Source organism: Myotis brandtii, unplaced genomic scaffold (genome assembly GCF_000412655.1).
Source record: "Myotis brandtii unplaced genomic scaffold, ASM41265v1 scaffold191, whole genome shotgun sequence".
Lineage (NCBI taxonomy): Eukaryota > Metazoa > Chordata > Mammalia > Chiroptera > Vespertilionidae > Myotis > Myotis brandtii.
Window position 1 is genome coordinate 3,327,796 of NW_005357115.1, and position 11,999 is coordinate 3,339,794.

Genomic DNA, 11,999 nt, shown 5'->3' on the forward strand with positions numbered 1-11,999 from the left:
AAAATCATTGAAACAGTTTACTTTCTACCAGTAATGTATGGGAGTGACTCCATGTTACTCTGTATCCTTGGGAACACTTGATATTGTCAGGCTTTAATTTTTATTTTTTACCAGTTTGTTGAGTAAAAATGATATTTCATATGGTTCTAATTTTCCTTTCTGAGGTTATTAATTAGGTACTTGAGCCTCATTTCTTATGTTCATTGGCCATTTATTTTTGCTTTTCAATGAGGTGGTCTAGGGATTCTTTTTTTCAGGATACTAATCATTTACCAGTTTTAGGTGTTACCACTATCTTTTCCCAGTTTATGAATTGATTTTTCTCTTTATTATTGTGTCTTTTAGTGAGCATACACTCTAAATTCTTCTATATCTTATTTATAGGAACCTCCTCTGTACTTGTAGGATATAAAGATATTCTCTGTTATTTTCAAAAGGTTTTATAATTTTTTCTTTAGTTCTTTAATATACTTGGATTTGATTTTTATGTGGGTGGAGCTAGGGACTTCAATATATACTTAATTTTAATGAATTTGTAAATTTTAATTTAACTTGCAAAGTTCAGATATTACTTCACATATTATTTTTCAGCTAGAATATTTCTCTCTTTTCCCTCTGGGACTCTAATGACACAAATATTAGGCCTGGGGCTGTGTTCATTTTTTGCCCTATTTAGATTGTGCGAGTCATGTATGTGATGTATGTATGTAATATACATACAAAATATAATTTTTAAAAAAATATATTTTATTGTTTTTTTTTTACAGAGAGGAAGGGAGTGAGTGGGACAGAGAGTCAGAAACATCGATGAGAGAGAAACATGGATCAGCTGCCTCCTGCATACCCCCTACTGGGGATGTGCCCGCAACCAAGGTACATGCCCTTGACCGGAATCGAACCTGGGACCCTTCAGTTCGCAGGCTGACGCTCTATCCACTGAGCCAAACCGGTCAGGGCAAAATGTAATTTTTTAAATAGAAAAAGTCCTAATTTCAGAGGTTATTTTCTCTTCTTGCAAACAATTAAAAAAGCTTAGCCTGTTTCCCATAATGTAGGCAGTGAGACTGGAAAGGATTGTTGCTCTAGACCAGCATAGTTAACCCTAACTACAAAGAGGGAAGCAGGAAAGGTATCACGAAAGATTAGAAATTGAAAATGTAGTGCTTTCAGTTATTTAATTAGAAATATGATAGCCTCTAGGGCAGCCATGGGCAAACTACGGCCCGCGGGCCTGATCCGGCCCGTTTGAGCCCTCTGGTCCAGTTTAAGAACCCATTGTGGCCCTCGAGTCAAAAAGTTTGCCCACCCCTGCTCTAGGGCATTATTTTATCACAGTGCTTGTAGCACAAAGTAATTCATATTCTCAGTGAAAACTGAGTCATCTAGAAATGACTACATTATTAGTTTGTGCCCTTGTTAGGAAGACAAGAAAGGAAATACTTCATTTGAGAACAATTTACAGAAAATCATTGACATTCAAAATTGCTAGAATGTTATGGGAATATCTCATTCTAATATACTGGATTGCCAACTTTTGGATATTTAGAATACAGTATATTTATCGCTGCAAAGGTAACACATATTTCTTGACAATTCAGAAGACAAATTAGCTATGATTCACTTTAGTGAAAGTATAATAAACAGCTGTCATTGTAGTTTTAAAACTATATTGAATATTAAAGTTTACTAGTTTACTAGAAATTTGCTTGCACCTCTATTAAGAGATTTAGTTATGCCAATAAATAGAATAGACTGATGGATAAAGGTTTAAAGGTTTACTTTCTCCACCACCACCACCCTCCCTCCCCTGCCTGCCCCACACACTCACATGAATTTAAGAATGCTTGAAAATTCACTTGTAGTTTATATTTTAACACTCAAGGCTAGAAACTATTTTTAGAAGGAGCTAAGAAAGAAGAGGAAAATGTACTTGAATTAAGAAAAAGAATTGTAAAAAGCCCCCAGAAAATAGATATTCTCTTTACTGAATAGATGTATTCCTAAAAAATGTATTGTGAACGAGAGTGTGGTACCTTAAAGATTGGAAGATAAAAAATAAAAACAAAGTTTTCAAACCGAAAGGGCAAGAGTGATGAATTCTATAGTCTGAGGAGGGAACTCTAATTACAATTTGTTGTGTGACCATGAGTAACTCGCCTCATTTTCCAGAGTCTTAGTTTACTTATCTATAAACTAGAGGCCTGTTGCACGAAATTTGTGTGTGTGTGTGTGTGTGTGTGTGTGTGTGTGTGTGTTATATATCAATATATATATATTATTATATAGACTCCTCCCTTCCTCTCTGAAATCAATAAAAATATATTTTTAAAAGAAATAATGGTTAAGTAAATATATTTTTGAATATTTAAAATAGTCAATTGTTAAATGAAATCCACAGCAAAAGCAATAAACCCCCAGAATTTGCACTGTGGGAAATCAAATCAGGGATCTTAAGGACAAACTTGAGTAGTTTTCCCAGAAAGCAGAGGAAAATTATGAAATGATAAAAAATGCTAAGAAAGGAGATGGTAGTCATGGAAGACAGAGAACCAAAACTAAACCCAAAAGTTATAGGTAATCTCAGAAAGAAGAAAAAAACATATGGAGTAGACATGATCATGAAAGATATCCCAGAGGGGAGAAAATTTAAAATTTTATATGAATATCACCACTAAGACTTGAATATTAAGATCAAAAGTATTCCCCATATTCAGACCCCCGCCGGCCTGGTTGCTCCACACAGCCTGCTGTTCAGTTGTTTACTTGTCCCTCACTAACCCCCCTGCCTGCCTGGTCGCCCCACACAGCCTGCTATTCGGTCGTTTGGTCGCCGCTCACTGCCCCCCTGCCAGCCTGGTTGCCCCACACAGCCTGCTGGTCAGTCGTTTGGTCACCCCTCATTGCCCCCCCTGCCAGCCTGGTCACCTCACACAGCCTGCTGTTCATTCGTTTGGTTGTCTCTCACTAACCCCACTGCTGGCCTGGTCGCCCCACGCAGCCTGCTGTTTAGTCGTTCGATCGTCCGTTCGGTTGCGATGGCCCCTGGCTCTTTATATATATAGATGGCAGGATGGGTTGTTGGTCTTTAGGGATAGTCTCTTTTTTCTAGCTTTAGTAATCTATGAGTGCAAAGTTAATTGTCTTTCACTCTTAACAGTCCTTTATAAAATTGGAACACTGTCTAGAAACTTGCTTTTAAAAAACTCAAGCTTCAGAAGCAATGCATTTTAGCTTAAATGTATGTTTAAGCAGCATATGATATGTTTTTATTGTGAAATTCATATGATATGGAAGTACTTATACTAAAAAGCAAAACTTTCCCTTTATTCCCTCTCCTTCTAATCTCATTCTTCTAGTCAGAAGTAATCCAATCACCTAGACTTTTTTCTGTGTCTACATTACATACATATATAAATATGAAGTCTTTACTTATTTTTTAGAAGTATTGGGGGGGTGTTTTAATAAATTATTCAGTGCAGATTGTTTTGCAATTGCTTATTCCACTTGTCTTGTGGCTCTTTCAAAGTTTTAACTTATACACCTACCACATTGTTTTTAAATGTTGTTTGGTGTCAACATATCATAGCTTATAAACCCCATTCATGGACTTTATGTCATTTTCAATTTTGTGCAGTAATAAACAGTATAGTAAAGACCACCACTGTACGTGATAATAACTATTGAACCCTCATATATGGCAGTGCAGTGCATTATTTCATCAAATTAACCCCAAGCTTGAGATAAGTACTAATTAGCATGAAGAAATTACACATGAGGAAACCAGTCACAGAGCTGCTAAGTAGCAAACAGATTTACTCAAGCAATGTAACACCAGAGCTCATGTACTATTCTACCACAGCTTTTATTGGATTCCCAACGAGATTCTTGCTTCACCTGAAAAGGTGAAGAGCCAAGATTTTAGACAGGAAGGGGTTATAGAATTTTAGAGCTATAAGAACTGAAGAAATCAACTATTATACTCCTTTGCATCTCCATTGTGACCCTGTAATTGATATCCAAACTGGGAAACTTGAGAGTGAAAGAAGGAGCATTATGATAATATTTATATTGAAATAGCAGACATATTTTCCTGGACAAATTGAAGCACATGGACACTTTAACCATAGCCTAGGTTCCCATCTTCTTTTATATGGGTTACTGCAATAGTGGCATCCTACCTGGTCTCCTAGGATTTACGCTTATCCTGTTTCAACCCATTCTCACATGGCAGCCAAAATGATCTTTTCAAAACAAAAACCTGGTTAAGTCACTTAATAGTTTAAACCCCTTCGTTGGCTTTGTGGAAACATACACACACACACACACACACACACACACACACACACACACACACGTAGTCCTGTGATTAGAATGCTGTGTCAAAAAGAGTAAAGGGCACTTAAATTGTGAGCTGAGGTGTGTGTTTGGGTCTCAGATATCAAGACTAGTTTGGTGACCTGAGACAAGCTATTTAACTCAAATTGTTTCAAATACAAAATATAGATACTATGAGGAGGGGGGTGAGATAATAAATATGAAAGGTACAATATAAATGCAGGACATTGTTAATAGTTAACTTCATGCTTATTTTGCCCTTTGAAAAATTACCCTTATCACAGTATCCACCAGGTAATGGTAGGATTTTTACAAGCTGAACCACCTTTCATGTAACTATCCAAGTTTCACAAAGTGAAAACCTTAGTCATTTAAAAAAAAAATCATATTTTATAAAAGTTAAGTGACTTGCCAAAAGTGAAGGCTAATTACCATGTCAATTCTAAAACCCAGGGCTATAACCTTGGCATTATAGCCTAATAATCTTTCTACCAGGCCCTGTGACCTTCCCAAAATAATTAAGATTATTTGTTTATTAAATTGCATAAGTGGTTATTCTAATTTAAATATATAACTAATCTTTGTAAATTGAGAACAATTTAGAAAAGCATATTCGAATAATTTACTGACTTAAGACCTTTGGCTTACAAGTGATGGCTTGCAAAAAGGGAATTTATTGGGTTACATAATTAGCTAGGAACAGTATTGGAGCAACTCTCAGTATTGAAGGTCCAGGCCTTTAGAGGACCTTCAAAGGAGCTGGGTGTAGACAAGACTCTTTTTATCTCTTACAGCCCTAGGCCTGGCAAACTAAGAAGGATGGGCTACACCTTTCTTTCTGAGAAATTAGGGAGAATTCCATTTGGCCTAGCCCATATCTCACAACCACCCCTGTATTGTAGTCGTATTAGATTGAACCCCGTGAAATTACTAATAGTCAATCATATTTTGACCAACTAAACAGCCATTTCATATGGTTCAACCTATTAATAGTATGGGATGGTAAAGGGGAGAATGAGGCATCATAGATTGACAGCCCTAACAGGACCTCACAAAATGGTGTAGTTCCACAAAAGAGAAGATCCGTTGCTCTTCCCACCAGAAGAAGGAAAATGGGAAAGCATTCTGGGCAGACGCCCCCCCAAAAACAGTGACCATAATATAACATACTTACAAAGAGTTTTACGGGGTCAGCTAAATTAGATCACTATGGGAATGAAAAGGACCTCAAATATAAAAATTTCTAAAGTGAGAGACTGAATTGCTCTTACTAGTCCTTTTTCTCAAGCATCTCAGAGTTTGACAAATATCTTTTATGTAACCAGTGTGCCTAAAGCTCTTAAATTATTCCTTCTGTATTTTGCTGTCATTTGTTGAATGTCAAACATGTACTGGATACATTCCTCATAATAACCTTATTTAAAGATGAAGAAAGGTTCAAAGAAATAAACTCTAAATTTACATAGCTTTGGAAGTATTTTGTAATTGCTATGTTATAGCTAAACTTTATTTAAATAGTCTTTTTGTTATTTTTACATACTTAACGCAAATACAGCTATGTGCTTATGGAGACCATACCCTTTCTTCATAAAGTTGAAGCATTAGGTGGAAAGAAGGAACAACAGAGAGTCTTTCACTAATTACATAGCAGTGTTTTGTAGAGTTTTTGAATATAATATTAAAGCATGCTTTCTGGTCATTGATGCTGAAGGTGAGTCGTTCTTAATCTGATATGTAAAGCAAAACTGAAGTGATTTGTACTGCAAGTTTCCAAAAGTCTACAAAGTGATATATTTAGGGAACATTTTGTTTAAAAAGTGGTATAATATTAAGGGAATTTGACCTTGGGGAAATTTTTCATAATTTTAATTATGTTTGACATATTAACTATTTTAAATTAGTTCAAATAGCTATAAAAATTTTTGTATAAGTTAATCTGTATAAAAATCAGTTTTTTTCCTTTAATTTTTCTTATCTTTTAAAAGACTTACATAGTTCTTGTCATTAGATTCTTAAGCAGTTTACTTAAAAATATTCCATATTTCCCTTATTTTATAGATGATAGTATATCTGCTGCAAGTACTTCTGATGTTCAAGATCGCCTCTCAGCTCTTGAATTACGAGTTCAACAACAAGAAGATGAAATCACTGTGCTAAAGGCAGCTTTGGCTGATGTTTTGAGGCGTCTTGCAAGCTCTGAAGATCATGTAGCCTCAGTCAAGAAATCAGTCCCAAGTAAAGGTAATTGTGTTGTATAGCAGAAAGTGCCTTGCATTTTGCAACACTTTCTTTGCAGTAATATATAAAACTTGTGTATTTTATCGGTGACCAACCAACTATATAAAACTATAGTTTCTTTTTTGGGTTACTTGTGATTACAGTTTCTTTTCTATTTCCTTTTTCTTTATTCCCAAGAAATTCTGAAATTTTTTATTTTATTTTTAAATTGGGAATTGTTGTATAATAACACTAATTGTATTTACAGGCTTTTATGTCATAATATTTGTGTGCATTTAGTATTTTCCAAGTAAATAACAAATTCACTGAGGGCAGGTAGTCACTCATGTGTACTTTTGAATCAATGCCCTTATCATTACAGAAATGGTTTAAATTATTATAGTTTAAACTAGAGGCCTGTTGCACGAAAATATTCGTGCAATAGGCCTTCCCTTCCCCTGGCTGCCGGCACCGGTTTTCCTCCGGCACCTGGGACCCAGGCCTTCGCTCTGGCCAGAGCCGCCTTCAGTCTTTGCTCCACTGCTTTGCGCCTATGTATGCAAATTAACCGCCATCTTTGTTGGTGGTTAATTTGCATATCCCGCTGATTAGCCAATGGGAGGTGTAGCGAAGGTACGGTCAATTACCATGTTTGTCTATTATTAGATAGGATAGCTTCATTCTGAGCCTTCTGTGGTCATTAGTCAGCAGAATCTCCACAATACAATGGGAATTTTAAATTCCAGTCATGGGGAGTTTTCACATGTTGAGAGAGTTTGGAGCAAATGAAGTGTGGCCTTTCCCTTTCTCCAATCACTCAGAAAGAATTTATAATTCTTTCACATTAATCAAACAATTGAACATTCACTTTCATAGATCTTACTGATTGCTTAGTAGTGTAAGTGAACATAGGCATGATCATTCCCATTTTGGCAACCGGAAAAGTGAGGGTTGTCATTGGCTTATTACTTCTCTACTGTAATATGTCAGTGTAATTGATTAACCTACGGAGGAGGCTTACATAACTTATAGAATCTAGGCTAGATAAAAGATAGTTAACCAGGATATGACGAGTAAATTTGTTAGAAAAATTATGAATTCAGTTTCTGGATGTTGACTTTGAGGTACATATAGTATATAGATGATATTATAGATGGCTGGAGTCTAGTGCTCATATTAGTCTTGGCTAGAATAAGATTTTGGAAAATGTTCATCTTATGGATGATAGTTGAAGCCATAGAAAGGGGATGTAAAATGAGAACGAGGCTCAGGAAAATTCTGAGCAGGAATTGAGAGCAGTAACTATAGCCACTCTTTCAAAAAATTTGCCTGAGAGGGGAAGGTAGTACCTAGAAGAAGATGCTAAATTAAAGGCCAATTTTAATTTTTATTTTTTAAGATGTTTCGACTTGAGCACAAAGATATGTTGAGGATAAAAGTGCACCAGAGAAGGTGATATTGGTGGTGAGCGGTGATGGTAATTGATGAGGCAAGTTTCCTGTTAGTTTAAAAAAGGATCTTAGAGCAGGTAAAAAACTAGTCTTAGACAGAAAAAAGATTTATCTCTTTCCGTGAGATAGCAAGTGAACTTTGCTATATATCACAGTTGTCAGGGCTGGAACTTCTCTTCCTTATCACTTTCTCCTCAGGAGACAGTGATGTCCTTTAAGAAAGTAAGACAGTTCCTGGATGGTGAAAAAAGAGGAGTTAATATTTGGAATGGTGCCCTAGCTGGTTTGGCTCAGTGGATAGAGCGTTGGCCTGCAGACTGAAGGGTCCCGGGTTCGATTCCCGACGAGGGCACATTGGTGCAGGAGGCAGCCAATCAGTGATTCCCTCTCATCGTTGATGTTTCTATCTCTCTCTCTCTCTCCCACTCCCTTCCTCTCTGAAATTAATAAAAAATATATTAAAAAATGGTTTGAATGGTTACAAACATTAACTTCCCACCTCCATGCTCTCAAGGTCATTCAACATTTCTCTCCATAAAAATGCAGAATGACCTTGAGAGCATGGAGGTGGGAAACTTTGGGGGAGGGGCATTCTGCCTGGTTTTGTGGTTCTCATTCTTATCCCTCCCACCCTTACACATGCTGGGGCTAGGAGTGGAGACTTAGAAATAGCAGAATTCATAAATGACAAGGGACTTGAGAGTTCGGTAAACAACTTGGTAGAAACCACTTTAGTTAATAATGTTATATTGTGATTTTTACTTTTTTTTTTTTAATCTATTTAATTGATTTTTTACAGAGAGGAAGGGAGAGGGATAGAGAGTTAGAAACATCGATGAGAGAGAAACATTGATCAGCTGCCTCCTGCATACCCCCTACTGGGGATGTGCCCGCAACCAAGGTACATGCCCTTGACCGGAATCGAACCTGGGACCCTTCAGTTCGCAGGCTGACGCTCTATCCACTGAGCCAAACCGGTTAGGGCTGATTTTTACATTTTTTTAGAGTCAAACTTGAATATTGCCAAGATAATGCTAGGTTAGTGTCCACTATACATATATGTTTTTTGTTGTTAATCCTCACCCGAGGATATTTCTTCCATTGAGTTTTAGAGAGAATGGGGCGGGAGTAGGGGGAGAGACAGACAGACAGACAGACATTGATGTGAGAGAGACACATCAATTGGTGGCCTCTCACACATGCCCTGACTAGGGCTGGGGATCAAACCTGCAACTCAGGTACACTCCCTTGACCGGGAATTGAACCCACAACCCTGTGGTGGGAGGGCCAACACTCTTAACCACTGAGAAACACCAGCAGGGCCACAGTATTTTTTGGAGGTTCTAGCAGGGGAGCGAAGCTACTTGTATACCCTTGACCGAAGACCGGTCTTCTCCTCTGGGGGGAAGGTTGTCCTCTTCCAGTGCGTAGCTTCGGGAGGGACGCACATGGATCGGTGAGGGAGGAGGGGGACACCCGCCTAGCCAGCCAGATCAGCCGAATCAACCCTGGCGATCAATGGGGTGGCAGATGTTGCAGCCAGATCGCCCTCACATCCCACAGTATTTTTAAAAGCTTATTTTAAATAGTTTATGAGTCTAAAAAAATTGATTTTTTTATTATGTTAGAACAGCAGTACATTGTAATCTGTTGAAAAATTTTAAATGTTTTTTTTTTTTACTTATTGAGGTCTTTCAGTAAAGGAATATAAGAAAAATTAAAGGCTGCTTTTAAAATTTGGTAGATGGATAATATTTTGTATAACACATCAGTTACTTAGCACTTACCTGTTTAAGTGTCACAAAATATAAATTCAAGTAAATATCTGTAGTTTCTATTTCTTAGGAACATACTTTTTGTAAGTCATCCTTTCTAAACTTTTTCTAGTTGTCCTAAAACTGAAGATAGAACCAAAAACCCTGTGTATATATTGTTTTTTCCCCTGTGCATACATACACATATACATATGATAAAGTGTAATTTATACATTAGGCACAGTAAGGGATTAACAACAATAACTAATAATAAACAATTATAACAATATATTGTAATAAAGTTCATGTGACTGTGGGCTTTTTCTTTCTCCCAAAATATCTTATTGTACTGTACTCACTCTTGTGAAGATATGAGATGATACAATGCCTATGTGATGAGATGAAGTGAGGTACTCAGAACAGCGTGCAAATTGAAAGTTCTTTATTTCTGAAATTTTCTGTTATTTTTGGACCATGGTTAACCATGTGTTACTGAAATCTTAGAAATCAAAACCACAGATAAGGAGGGCCTATTAAAAGCTAAGCTTCATTTTTTTTTTAGTATGTTATGCCAGAAACTTAACTGAGATAGAAAGTTTTCCCAGTAGTTTTTAAGGTGCCAGTCATTTAAATTTCTCATATACCTCTATTCTGTTGGAGAATTCTTTCCTTTTGACGGCATATGCTCATAATATATGCACCAGTTGCAACTGAATCTCTGCCAAAAGAAAAAAAAGTTACCTGTACTTTGTAGCCCAGGGAACACTTTGGAAGTTTTAACTGCTAGGAAGACAAATTATGTCACAGCTGGTGCCTGGGAAACTTATTAAGACCTTTTGGGGTGACCAAATGAATGTAATTTGAGAACACAGCCCAGTGGCATTAGGTGAAGACAAGCTGTTAGTACACAATGGTGTAAAAGCAAAGGAGTAAAAATTTATCTGAGGGAAACTGTTGGTAAACCAAAAGTATCAAGCATTGTAACTGCTTCTTGAAAAATGAAAGAACCCAGAGGCATAATTGGACCATAGAGGATGTCAGTTCTCCAAAAGAAACATTCATAATTATGTAGAATCTGGGATGGTGTGTACCAGCACAGATCTGTATCATTTGGCTCTTATTCCAAATAACATCTGGGAGAAGATAGGGATTGCCATGGGTTTTCTGTAAATGTTGTTAATAAGTAAATATATTAATCAGGTTGGAAGGTGTGAATTTCCTTGATGGGGCCCTTAGGCTAAAATGACTCATAATTGTGGTAGAGGATGGGAGAGTGTCTTATTATTTTGATAACAGATCAAAGACTTCGAAGCTGCTCTTTGTATGCAGAAGCCATTGGGTGGATATTACCCCAGACCAGGCAGCAATTACCATTTATAGAATTCCATTTCTCTGTGAGTCAAATCCTTCTTTGGTCATTTCTACTCAAAATATACTTTAAAAAAATTAGTGGCCAGGAGTTAACAGAACTAAAATACACCTTCCTGGGAGATAAAAGAGAAGTGTACAGATAAAATTCTAAGTGGAAAGATAAACTTTGATGCATTATAAGTAGTCTTCAATCTCCTCAAAGAATGAAGAGATTGAAACAAAAGGTGGCAGGGAATTTGAAAATATGAAGAGAGTGGAAGTGGTCTGCTATTGGAGCTGTGGAGCATATGATAGAGAATCTGAGATAAATGAAAGATTTTGATTATTAACTAGAGTTCTTTCTCCATGGACCATATTTATCATTCTCCTAATCAAAAAATGTTCCCATCCTTTATGGCCTCAAACTATTTCCATTTTTTGTCTTTTATTGGAATCATTTAAAAAATTTTTTGTATGTCTCTTTTGTATATTATATTTGGTGTTCCTGCTAGATTATAAACTATTTGAAGGTAGGGACAGTTTCCTACTAATATAGCTGGCCTAGTAATGACTCAATACATACTTGTTAAGTTGAATGTGGGAAGAAAAAAGTTATTGAAATAGGAAGTTGTGATTTAAAAAATTATTGCTTTGAAGGGAGGGATTGGGATAGATGCAAGAATAAGAGGATATTGTGGATGAGGGTAGCAAGGATTTTAGATTTTGAATATGCAATAGTTCTTAGTGATAACTTTACTGTGTGAGTCTTAGAGTACACTGAGGTTCATTAGTATTTACAAACTGTCAGGCTAAGGCAGTGGTTGGCAAACTGCGGCTCGCGAGCCACATGCGGCTCGTTTGCCCCTTGAGTGTGGCTCTTCCACAAAATACC

At 36.7% G+C, this 11,999-nt stretch overlaps 1 protein-coding gene across 4 annotated transcripts in view; it reads left to right on the top strand.

The window, feature by feature from the left end:
• Nucleotides 1-11,999, top strand: part of EML4 (echinoderm microtubule associated protein like 4) — a 157,035-nt gene that overhangs the window by 56,389 nt on the left and 88,647 nt on the right. For all 4 annotated transcript variants that reach the window (XM_005864753.2, XM_005864752.2, XM_014538451.1 and 1 more), the window contains exon 2: nt 6,394-6,576. In XM_005864753.2, the coding sequence (XP_005864815.1) occupies nt 6,394-6,576 (183 nt within the window). The remainder of the gene's footprint in view (nt 1-6,393; nt 6,577-11,999) is intronic.